Source organism: Argentina silus (assembly GCF_951799395.1).
Source record: "Argentina silus genome assembly, chromosome: 16".
NCBI lineage: Eukaryota > Metazoa > Chordata > Actinopteri > Argentiniformes > Argentinidae > Argentina > Argentina silus.
The window spans coordinates 7,975,681-7,988,703 of record NC_139670.1 but is presented as its reverse complement, the minus strand read 5'-3'; the positions used below and the strand labels follow the sequence as shown (position 1 = coordinate 7,988,703).

Here is a 13,023-nt window from a genome sequence, read left to right as displayed (position 1 = left end):
CTGGAGTTGCCACACAGCAGCAAATAAAAAGCACTTGGTACTCTTTTTGGTTACACCATTAGGTTGTTACACTATACAGGCAAAGGTTGCATGACACAGACATGATCTTACTGATACCTCTCTCCTGATACTAACTTCACACCATTATAAGCACACATTCACACATCTATTGTGCTATATTTCTATATACTGCCGATGGCCCCTGGTCCGAGCTTTGATTATTTTATCTTATGATGACTGATGGATAGATGATTCACTTACTTAAACAAATGTATTTGTTGTAAGTCGCTTTGGATAAAGGCGTCTGCTAAATGCCATAAATGTAATGTAAATGTAATATTTGCCTTAACAATCTTACATACAACCAGAGAACCTGATACAACATAAATGCTTGAAGCAACCAAAAACGTTACTGTACAAACTGTAACTGTTCAAATATTTCTGAACACAAAGGCCATGAAACACGTTCTGAAATATCAATGGACAAATCAAATGTGTTAGTTACTTAAAAATCTGAGCATCATTCTAAATCTAACGTCAAACATTACTTTCATCACCTGTCATGAATGTGGTCAAACTCTTGATTTGAACAGCCACAACGATTTTTTAGACCTCAACTCTCTCTCTCTTTAGGACCTAGCGCTTGTTGACAGCCTAAACTTGACTAGACAACTCTCTCAAAGCTAGCTTGCTTGCTAGCCCGCTACTAGCTTTGACAGTGTCAGTGTAACATTTACGGAGCAAGAAACCTGTGAAACTCTGACATGTTCCGTCCAGATACTGAAACCCGTCTCCGGGAAAGTGGACTACCCAAAAATATATGTCAGGAGGATTAATATTTGACAGTTTTCCTACATAATAACCCTTTAATGCACGTGTATTTATTGCTGTAAGTTAGCTATCGCAGTCTTTGGATACTAAGTCCAAGAGCAAGACGAGTTGTTTTCGGTGAGTTACGAGAGACCGCGTTAGCGTGTTAGCGGTTAGCGTGCTAGCCAGCTAATAATGTTGATGTGAGTGAAACGAGAGTGAGCAGAGAAAGATGGTAAAGTAGACCAGCTAATGGGTCAGGCTTTAGTTGTCAATTTATATTGCTAGCTAGCCTAGTCAAGTATGTATTTGCGTGTAGCAGTGTGTCAGGGAAGAACATATTATGTAAACAAATTAAAGTAGACAGTGAAATTGCTTATGTTGGCTAGCGGCTAGAATGGATTAGCTAGCTTGATTCTGCTATCGTATCCGCTATATGTCATCGGCATGCTTCTCGAAGATATCTTGTAACTTTTATGTCATGCCTATGTTTTTTCAATCAGTAAGCTAGCTCATTTATTTACATTAGTATGATTTGATGTGTTGTTAACATTTCCCGAATATGCATTGTTATGAATAGCTAGCTACAAACTTAAGCAATAACATATTTTAGTAGTTGTTTGTTTTTGCTGTTACACTGTTCCTCTTCACCGCCAGTCTGGTCTCACCAGGTTTTTTTTTTATTTTTTACGCGAGCGTGAGGATAGACTTGCAAGATAAATAGTAGGCCTCAAAATGGATGAAAGTTAGCACGGGTTTTCATCGTGTCAGCAGCGACGCTATGTGAAGTAGATCGCTAGTTCACAGCAATGCATTTATGTTTGTTATTGCCATGGCAATATGTATACGAAGTTTATTAATCTTGCATTGACAGTATTTCTCTTCCCCTATAGCCATGGACATGGAACGACAGAAACGAAGGGAGGAAATCCAGAAGGCTATGGGCTTTATTCAGTAAGGAAACATGATGATATTTAATTAATTCTCTCTTTACACACACACACACACAATGAAAGAATATGTGATGATGATTCTCTCATTTTTTATTCATAGGTCCTCATTGCCTTTCCCGGAGCCTGAGGGTTATGAGGTGGCATTTGTTCAATCTTTCTGTTTGATTGTTTACATTTTTATTAACATGCCTGACCCTTTATGATTCATAAAACCACTCAGTCATCAAGCATATCTATCCATATATATGCATTATAGCGGATTAATTAACTGTGACTTCCGCTTCTACATTCACATTGGAACATGGTAATTTATTTGACCTGCAATCTCTCTTTCTAAATCTGTCTCTCTCTTCCTCTCCTCTCCTTCCTATTCTTTTCAGGCATTTTTAACCCAGTTGGTGTGTAACTTGCTGGACGAGGGAAACACAGTGTTTCGGGATGGGGAGTGGAGGCAGGCGGCAGTGAATTACAGTGAGGGGGTCAATGTGGCACGCTATGCCCAGGCAGAGGCACTTGTCATCCCCCCAGAGCTTCTGGAGAGTCTCTATGTCAATAGGGCGTGGGCACACTATCAGATTGTGAGTAGCTTCATCACACACACACACACACACACACACACAATTAATTATCTATGTTAAATGTTTAGCAATTTGGCAATTCAAATGTGATCATTTATCTGTTACAGCATTTTTATGATAGTAACTCTTATTATGTGAATTTGTATCTCCAAAACGTTAGCATAAGTCACCCCTCCTCTCTCTCTCTCTCTCTTTCTTTCTTTCTCTCTCTCGCAGGGGGAGTATGAGCGGGGCGTGCAAGACTGTGACAGCGCGCTGTGCGTGTGTGATGGCAGTCGCAGGGCGCTCTACAGAAAGGCTCTCTGTCTGAGGGAACTGGGTCGGCTAAGGGAGGCCTATGAGTGTGGCACAGGATGCCTGCTCACTGCCCCGCATGTAAGTGGCCACACCAACCTAACCCAAACATCTGCTTTACTGGTACCAGGATGGGCTGGATCATTGGATTTAGGAAGTCCTACTGATTACTTTTCCTATTAGGACTAATATGGAATTCATTATACAACCAAGCCATGACTTAAGATGTGTCAAAAACATACTGGATTGCTCCCTTACTTTTTTGCGTCCTACAGGACAGGCAGGTGGGTGAATTGGCTCAGGACCTGGCCAATAAGCTGGGCCTGAAGGTCCGCAAGGCCTACATCAGCCCTCAGGTGAGTTACTTCTGTCTCCCTCTAATTTGGAAGACAACAATGTTATGACAGGTCTGTCCCCCTCAGTTCTCTCTTGAGTGATCATTGTTCTTTTCATAGGTGGAGTCCGCAACGACAGGGGGCGAAAGCAATGGAGAAAATTCTCCCCCCACAGGAGAGGCAAGTGTTGATCCCTGTTGGAAGAGTAGGTATTGGTCAACGTTTTTTGTTAGGCGTAAAAATGGATGAGCTTCTATTGACCAAGCCTTTTCTCGTATCTTTTAGACCTCCTCAAATGGATTAGAATCTCTAACCGACATTGGACCAGGTACGTCAGCCCTTGATGAGAACTTAACATCACATTGAACTCTTATCAGTTTACAAAATGTGTGTCATAGTGTGACAGCCTTGACATTTTCTATTTTTATGATCTGTCTCTCCCCTCCATCGTTGTCCCTCCCCTCTTTCTCAGTTGATATGTCCAATGCTCAGTGTATCCCTGCCCCTTTGGCCACGCCTATTCCTGTCAGCGATGACCCCGCAACACCAGAATCCCCCTGTCCTGACCTATCAGAGAGCCCTAGTCAGGCCCTGCCCCCGATGCCCTACTCTGTACCCGTTTCAGAGCACATGGATGAGTGCAGAGTGATGAACAACGATATGGATCTACATGACTGTATGCCTAAGAAAGTCAGCGAGGTGAGAGGGACTTTTTATTGGTCTGTTGAAGGGGCTCTGTCATCTCCAGAGCAGGTACAGAAAGCAGTAGTGTTAAGATTTAATGTCAAAGTGCATGCATTGTGTCACCAGCAAAGACCTTGGAACAGACCTGTGGCTATGCATTTATTATTCATTTACTAAAAGACTTGTTTCTCATCTGTCTCTCTCTTTCCCACAGAGCCCAGTTCAGGGTGCCATCCCCACCAATCTTCCTAACACAGCCGTGGGCATGCGGCCTCCTTACTCTTCCAACCTCCCGGCCCCTTCACCCCAGCTTCCGCCCGCCTTCTTCAACTCCTTGGTCAGCCAGATGAACCCACTGGAGCCCTACACCGCGCTGGGCCAGAGGGACCAAGGCTCCACACAGGCGCTGGACGCCCTGGGGGCATTCTCCCCGGGGGCAGGAGCTGGGGCTGAGGACACGGAGGGCAAAGGAGGGGCTGGGGGACTGGACTCCCTCTCTGAGTACACCCTGCCGGGTGAGTGGTTGAGTGGGGGAGATGCGACTTGGGTTTGTGTTGGGAGACGTCAGTGTGGTAGTGTGTTTTGAATGTGGAGTTGACCTGAACCAGATTGACTGGATTGTGGATATAATGGGGATATGACAACTGATAGGATAATAGTTATGAAACACACCATTCACAACAAGCCTTGAGTGTGACAAGTGTGCTACTTCACTATGCCGTTGGCTTGGTGCTCTGCCAGATATAGCATTGGCTTCAAATGAACTTGGGGTTCCATTTGCATTCATAACGAGCCTCTGCATTGAGGATGTTTTTCAACATTCTGCACACATGCTAAACCCCTGTTTCAGCTCTTCAAACCTTCACTTAACTGCCCCTAATGACTGCCCTGAACAGTCCTCAGGGCACATGTTGTTGTTGAAATTGGTTGGTGTCAGCAGTACTGACGTAAAGGCCATATGGTGTCTGACTTCCCTCTGTCCTTGTGTTGCTGTCCTCAGGGGGGAGAATCTCTCACAGCTTCATCCCTGGGATCCGCAACCACAGCTCCTCTCACACAGTAAGCAAGCAAGCAAGCCCAACAGTACTGGAATACCAATGCATCATGTAACCTATTAATCAACCAGAATCACTATTCCCATCACATCATAATGTGGTTTCCGGTCATATAGGCATTGTCAGCGGTCTCCAGACATAATGTGTGGTTTTAACCTGCCTTCTTTTCTCAGAATGGTCCGGCGGGCACCAACCTCTCCCTGCTCTCCAGGAACCCCCTCGCCACCACCCACGAGTTCCGCCAGGCTTGCCATGCCTGCTACAGCCGTATAGGTACAGAACCTGGAAACGCTCTTGACTTTGTGCTCTCTCTGTTTGAGTCATTTATTTGCTTCTCTGCAATTAATCTTGGACCGTAACTTTTCTCACTGAACAGACACGCATGATTATAGCTTGTGTCCGATTAGCTTGTGTCCCCAAATTCTTATTTCAGTTATTAGTGTGTTAGCCGCTGTACTAGTCCTAATGAGAAATATTTATTCATTTATTATTTTGTACCTTTTTGTCTTTTGCACTGAACAATGTTTGATTGATACTGTACATTACACAAATGTTAGCTGAATGCTCCCCTCCTCGCCTCTCCCCAGGCCCCCGGGTCATGGACTACCAATACCAGCCTGAGGCGGCCCACCGCTGTAAGAGAGACGTGCTGCTGTGTCGACTCAAAAACACAGACGACCCCGACTGGAAGAGGGTCAGACCTCGCCCCGCACGCAACAACTTCCTGGGAGCCTTCGTGCTCTGCAAGGGTATGTGGGGAAGGGAATAGATGTGACACATTCATGTATACCTCATCAATCAATCAGCCAACAAATCAATCAAATTGTAGTTCATCAATGCTTCTTACAGATTTATTAGCCACAGAACCCTTAATTACAACCCAGACCTTCCTCATCCTCGCCTTCCTTGTTCCCTGTTTGCAGAGGTTCAGGAGCGCCAGGAGTGCCAGTATGGGGAGAACTGCACGTTTGCCTACTGCCAGGAGGAGATAGATGTGTGGACTCAGGAGAGGAAGGGAGCCCTGAGCAGAGAGCTGCTGTTTGACCCGTTGGGCAGCACAGAGAGACGGGCCCTCAGCGTCACACGCCTGCTGCAGCTGCACATGGGCATGTTCATGTTCCTCTGTGAGGTAGAGTACACAGACGCACACCCACACATATATTTGCATACACACACATATATTTGCGCACACACACAGTTTTACATGGTGCATGTGGATGTTCCTATTTGAATATACAAATACACACGCAGACAGGCATTTTGATGGTTCTTTGTGAGTGACTCAAAACGACACTATTCTGTACATAGGCACACAGTGAAACCTCTGCTATACTACCCACACACAATTGAATAACTCTTAATTTTGCCACCCTTGTCTCCCTCTCCACAGGAATGTTTTGACAGTAAGCCTCGCATCATCAGCAAACGCAGCAAAGAAAACTTAGCCGTGTGCTCAAACCTCACGGCCCGACACGCATTTGATGACAACAAGTGAGTCTTCTAGACACCTGTCCTTCACAAGCGTCCTTATGCTCATCCTTTATTGTGTCAGGTCCAAGTAGGCACTCTCTTGTAACGTAATGGATCACAAATCTAATTTCGTCCTCCTCTCTTCTCCTCATCCTCCCTGATACCTTTCTCCTTCTCCATGTCCTCCACACCTCTCTCCTTCTCCTCCCTCTCCCTCCCTCTTCCCCCGTCTCTCTCCCTCCTGTTCTCCAGGTGCCTGGTGCACGTGGTGAGGTCCGCCAACGTGCGCTACAGCAAGGTGCGCCCGCTGCACCCTCTCTGCCAGTTTGATGTGTGCCGCCACGAGGTTCGCTACGGGTGCCAGCGCGAGGACAGCTGCTCCTTCGCCCACTCTGTCATAGAGCTCAAGTGCTGGGTGCTGCAGCAAGACACCGGTAAAACACTCACGTGACACACACACACACACACACACACACTCCAAATATAATGTTTTGGTTGCAGACATAGTCTCTGATATTCACTTCAAAACCTGTCTCTCTCCTTCTCCAACATGCAGGTATCACCCATGAGGAGATGGTACAGGAGTCTAAGAGACACTGGCACAGGCTGGAGCAGAACGCACAGAGGCAGAAGGTGAGGCTGGCCCGGCCACCTAGAGATGGGCACAGAGCCCTGCTCCCGTTAGTGGGGGTGGTGAAACCACCATGATCCATGACTTGGCATTTACAGAACCAAATGATATATAAGATGTCCTAACCATACGAAATACTGGGAACAATAATACATTGCCTGATAACACCAGTCGAAAAATTGGGAAAGGAATTTTATGAGATTATGTGAGATAAATATACTCTAATTTGCATAATTATATTTTCTCTCTCTCTCTGTCTCTCAGCCTATGCACGCCCCACACCAGAGCAGTAGTGGCGGAGGGGTAGGAGGAATAGGAGGGGGAGGTGGAGGAGGAGGGGGAGACGGTATCGGGGGAGGTGGAGTGAGCTCTGGAGGAGGAGTGGGCGGTGGAGGAGGAAGAGGCAGGGGGCTGAACCTGAAGATGAAGTTTGTGTGTGGCCAGTGTTGGAGGGACGGACAGGTCAACGAGCCCGACAAGGCCCTAAAGTACTGCACAGCTAAAGCACGACACAGGTGAGACTAGCTGAATGGATAGCACATTCATCCAGATCGATGAAAAGGTACTATAAATTGATGAAAAGGTACTGTATAGAACCACGTATTGTCTGAATCCTTAACTCTTTTTTTTCTCCCTCCTCTCCTTATTTGATTTACTCTCTTCTTCCCATCTCTCTCTCTCTCTCCCTCTCTCTCCCTCTCTCTCTCTCTCTCTCCTTCTCTCCAGCTGGACTAAGGAGCGCCGGGTGTTGTTGGTGAAGTCGTTTGAGAAGAAGAAGTGGGTTGTGGTGCGACCGCTGCCCTTCTCCCGGACCTACCCACAGCAATACGACGTAAAAAAAACAAAAACACGATTAAACTTCAAATAAAGCTGATGTAATAAAGAATAATTTCATACAAAAACACAGGACAACGAGAAATTCGGGACATTCAGTTCAACGCTTCCACCCAACGTTGTCTCCCCAGATGTGCGTCCACGTGATGAAGCAGAAGAAGTGCCACTACATTGGGAACTGCTCGTTCGCCCACAGCCTTGAGGAGAGGGACGTGTGGACCTACATGAAGAACAACAGCTGTAAGAGAATGGACTCCATTCACCCTCTCTCTCTCTCTACCTCTCTCTCTCTCTCTCTGTCCTTCTACCTCTCCCTCCAGTGATGCATCTCTTGTTGCTCTCTTGTGGATGATCTGCTGATGCCATGTCTGAATGTCTTCTTTTACATGTTGCTGCTACCCTGGATGTTCTACATTAGTCTGTTTCTGTGCTAATTAGTCAGTCTGATAGTCAATCCTATCCCACACTTATCAGTGATGGTGCATGTGATCGTTGACCCCTCTGTACCAGGCAGATGATATGTGATATGTATATGTATATTTAGTTTGAGTTTCCAATCGTCCTCCATGACCCCCCCCCCCCCCCCCCCAAATGTCCATAGTGAGAGACATGCAGCAGATGTACGACATGTGGCTGACGCTGACCAATCAGAACAGGCGCACTGACAGAAGCCTAATGACCCCGCCCCCAGAGGAGAAACAGGTTTCCATGACAGCAGATTACACTGAGTCATTGGTGAGTGTGTGTGTGTGTGTGTAAGTGTACGTACGTGCATGCGTGCGTGTGTGTGTGTGTGTGTGTGTGTAAGAGAGACTGTAACTGTAACTGTGTGTGTGTGAGCCAGGCTGGGCGGCGGATGTCAGAAGGAGGTGATCTGTGAGTGTGGTGAAGCTGAGGAGGAGCTGGCCTCGGAGCAGCAGAGAGGAGACCCGCTCCAGCTGAGACCAGCTACAGCCTGTGATGTCAGTCACCCTACTGGGACGAAGGGAAGTCCCCTGACCCACCACCTCACAGTAGGGCAAACAGACTGGCTGATAAGACACACTGATATTCACACACAAGCAACAGCCACCAACTCCACACACACACACACGCACACGCACACACACACACACACACAGAAAGTCATGTTTGTGAACATGCACGTCCATAGTCTGACAAGTTAATGTTAAAATTGAACCTCAGTACATTTCTAACATGCTGCAGTTCATGTATTGTACATGTGCCCCTCCCCTATGTTACCACTGAAAGTACGTGTAAAACTTGGCTAAGACTGAATTGCCCAGAAAATAAGAGAAATTTGCTGTATTACAAATCTAATGTTGCTTGGGATTATCTTCTACAACCAAATCCCACCCTCCTTCCCTTGTGGGAACGTAGAGAGAGGGATGAGAAATTATTTAGAACAGAAATGGTGTGTACACCATTTTCTATGGGAGTAGTGCTTCACTCTATTTGTCTGCCATATTGGTAGAGGACTATGAATGTAAAGCCTGCAAAGGCCTTAATGAGGAAGTCAAACATTATGGTTGTGGAATGTATTTGGCATACCAAGGCCAATCCTGCATAACATTTAAATGTATCCAATCCCCCCCCCCCCACCCGCTATTCCCTCTTTATTGATAGAAATGGCACCCCCATACAGTTGGTTGCAAACTTCAGTCTTCCCTCCCTGCGGCCTGCACCGGCACATGCACACTTTCACATACAGATACACCGAGTTGGCTCAGAACAAAGCAGCACAGTTTCATTGAAGGGCTACAGAGGCAGAGTGACTGCAGCAGCTGCTGTCCCTTTCAGGGGAGGCTGCTGGTTTTCTTCCTCTCCCAGCTTCACCTGGTCCGTTGCTACGGCTACACCTAGGCTTCCACCACCACACACACAACAGATGCATAACAGGCTGTTATTATGGCTCCGGTGGAACTAAGGTGTTCATATTGTAATGCCCCCTTTAGAGGAGGAGGATGGGGGGAAGGTCAACCAGGAGAATTATATTCTGATGGTGAATAATGTCAAAGAAGAAGAAAAAAGCCTCACCTCAAAGTTGTCGATGAGCGAGAATAAAGTAAATAAAGTAGAGAGGAGAGACAAAAACTAAAACGGGGGTTACTTTGTCCGGCAGCTTGATGCACCCGTGTGAAGGAGACCCCTACAGCCCCCCAATGTAAACCAAGAGAAAAAACTGATAGCCAGGGATGGGGCAGAATTAGAGGGGGAAAAGCACCATATGATGTGCCTATATTACTGTACACGCATACACACACTAACAATCATTCACATATATTCAGGCAGGCAATGCTTTGCCTGTCATGGCAACCTGGTCCTCACCTGCAGTGGACATAATCAGATGTATGGAGGTATGTCTATATTCAAATACATTATATATACATATTTACAGATATCGCTATACTACTAATGATAATTGATAACTTAGCAGTTAAGCTTAATTAAATATAACCTGACCTTGTATTGATTACATAGAACCTCTTGTTATTGAGCTATGCTATATGACATGTATCGCTGAACTAGATGACTATAGTGATTTTTTTGCTTCTGTGAGGGTCATTCCAGAGGAGTTTGTCAAAGGGAGAGCGACAGCTCCTGCTTCTCATGGCGTAGTTTGAATATGGTTTAAGCTGAGTGAATGGAATGTGATTGTTTGGGTTCAATCTTGAGAAGACAGTGATGAATCTGGTAGAGATTAAGTTAGTACATTTTAAAGACAGTTTTGATTTAATCATGTTTTCTCCTTATCGACAAACAAATGGAGGTGGATGGGGAAGGCAATCCCTTATGTATGAGACTAATTTCAATGAATGTATCCACCTTGATAGTAGATCAGTTGTATCTGTCCAGTGAGCAGTCATAGAGGGGTAACATGAGGCGTGATGGACTTCTGGAATGACCCAGGTATTTGCTTCATTGAGGGATCGTATTATTATTATTATTACTACTACTATTATTATTATGATGATGATGAATATAATGACGATAATGATTGCTATTATGACTATTTCTATTCTCCTATATGCTATTGATATACGTATATGTTAATTGCTATGTATAACTCTCTCTTTATATATGTATCCATGTATGAATATAATACTTTACAGTAAATGGATGTCAATGTATGCTAACAGGGCTGTCCAGCAGGCAGTGGTGGTGAAAGCCTTGTATTTAACTTTGTTCAAGCTCGTGTGAAGATATCAATTCAGCACAGCCACAGCAACAGTAGATGCGGGGTATTCAAAGGGCCTGCTAAAAATGCGATTAATGTTGTCTAGTCATTTGAGATAATTGGACTGTAGCTAGGGTACTTGAAATTGTATGTCGGAAAAGGTCAGTCAGTTAAAAGGAATGTTCAAGTGACACTTTTGAATTTGCAATGGCAACGTTTGTTATGATTGTTTTTCTGACTATTGCTGATATGACGCAATTATTGTTCAAGTACCTGTATTTCATCAGTCCTACTGTGACAGAACCCAGAGCATACATGGATGTCTATATACGTCAGTATAGCGCCTTATTCAATATATACCTATATAAGATGATACATACCCCTATCGTATAATCCTACTCTTTCTATATATAATACATATACCTATAATTATACTTAGACACCCTTATAAGGTATTTAGATAAGAGGTGATGGAAGTGTTTGTGGTTTTCTCTGGTTGTTGTTTGAAGAGGTCAGAGTCTGATGACGTAATTGCTTCCGTGCACAGTGCTATAGGTCTTACAGGCTTCTCTGTCTCCAGTTAGAGAGGCGGGTGGAGAGGATGGTGACGTCTGTCTCGTACTGCCCAACCTCGTCCTCGTCAACGTGCATTGTACTCTGCCAGACCTGGGTTGAAATTGTGGTTTTGTTGTTTTTTCTTTTAAATACTTTGTTTTCGGCTTGCCCGGCACGATGGATTGGTGAGGTTTGCACAGTTGGACTGTTCCATTGGTTCTGTTGCCCCGGAGCAAGCGAAATCAAGTTCACCTCAAGTATTTGAAAAAGATCAAAGGCTATTTCGACCCAGGTCTGTGATCTACCCAATCAGCCCCAGTGTGAGCACACAAAGGGGTGAGAAGTGAAAAGTGAGGTCAATTGTTCAATCAACAGCCGATTGTGTTTGAATTTGAATGGTCATATCAGAGGGTCTTCCGCCATGTGCTTGGTGAGGACTGTGAAAAGGTTGTCTGACTTATAAGTCAGTCAATGCCTTCCAGAGAACTTAATTTAATCATGAGACCAATATGTTTTGGTTTACAGTTAGTGGCCCTGACGCCTGGAAAATATTGGTGAGAAAAAGTATAGTCAGATGATTTGTTTCATTGAGGTTTTTCCAAGTAGAGGCCCAGAGACATGCTTTAAAACCAGCTCACACCGTGTTAATGTGATTGCCACACAGATTTGAGCTGTACGCCTCTCCCTGTTAATGAATCACAGAAGTGAATTGACACACACACACACACACACAGTACCCACACACACAGTACCCACACACATTGAGCTCATGTCAATCTACATTTTCGTTCATAGTAATTGGTCGATTATTTTTCAACAACTTGGACAAGAACCAGGGTTTTAAGAAGTGGAAAATCAAGGCCTCTTTTTGTACTGTATTTTTACATTTGTTTTTTTTGTTTTTTGTTGTTTTTTTGTCTTTGTTTTCTCCTTTGACCTCCCTGGTTGGAAGTGAATTATGATCACAAATGGACCAAATCTCTTGAAAACGTTTAACAATAAACAGAGACTGTTTTAGAGAGATTGTGTTTTTCTTTCCCCTCATCCACACTGTCTATTCTCTGATCATTTGTCCTGAGTTTGTGTATGGCATGGGTAGATATGGATGTACAGACAATCTGTATTTGGACACCAAGGGCCATAACAAGTATGATTGTGAGTAATTTCACTTCACATTATGTGTCAAGAAAACATTCATGATTGGTCATGAAAAGTGCCTCCAATAATGAAGGGCGTCTCGATCTGAAAACTACGTGAGCCTCGGTGTCGCTACTCTTCAATCTCTCAAGCAGCCGAATTTTTTTTTAGCAAACCGGACTAATGTTGTCCCCATCATACAAGAGATATTGAAAGGCGCTAGTCGGCAACTGCTCAATACCCATCCTGTCAAACACGGTCATGGTTTTCGTTTAGGTAACCCCTTACACGCTCCAGGATTGGCTCCCTCAACATTAATGGACAGCAGCATGAACCTGTTTCTTCTGTTTCCGTCGTTGATACTGTAACTATGGTGGACAGACCTGGCAGTGATTGGCTCTATGACAGCTAAAAAAACAAGCAGCTGCGGGGGCGTGATCTGTTAAGTAACGTATTGGTTACACAAACCTTGTGGTTGTCAAAAAAGTTTGCGTATTCCCAAGTGTGCC

General features: G+C 44.7%; 1 protein-coding gene across 2 annotated transcripts; it reads left to right on the top strand.

Moving 5' to 3' along the window:
- The first annotated feature begins 746 nt into the window (after positions 1-746).
- zc3h7bb (zinc finger CCCH-type containing 7Bb) lies at positions 747-12,400 on the top strand. Of its 2 annotated transcripts, none has more exons than XM_083687534.1 (22): positions 747-948; positions 1,704-1,764; positions 1,864-1,900; positions 2,144-2,341; positions 2,558-2,716; positions 2,911-2,991; positions 3,091-3,150; positions 3,256-3,298; positions 3,443-3,669; positions 3,869-4,169; positions 4,655-4,713; positions 4,883-4,982; positions 5,297-5,458; positions 5,633-5,838; positions 6,100-6,200; positions 6,432-6,613; positions 6,736-6,812; positions 7,075-7,325; positions 7,537-7,642; positions 7,776-7,884; positions 8,246-8,379; positions 8,489-12,400. In XM_083687534.1, exons 2-22 carry the CDS (start codon positions 1,706-1,708, stop codon positions 8,522-8,524), a joined length of 2,688 nt encoding a protein of 895 aa, XP_083543660.1. In that variant the 5' UTR covers positions 747-948; positions 1,704-1,705; the 3' UTR covers positions 8,525-12,400. The 2 variants fall into 2 exon arrangements, with proteins under 2 accessions (XP_083543660.1, XP_083543661.1); XM_083687535.1 differs by having other exon boundaries at positions 754-889.
- The last annotated feature ends 623 nt before the right edge of the window (positions 12,401-13,023 follow it).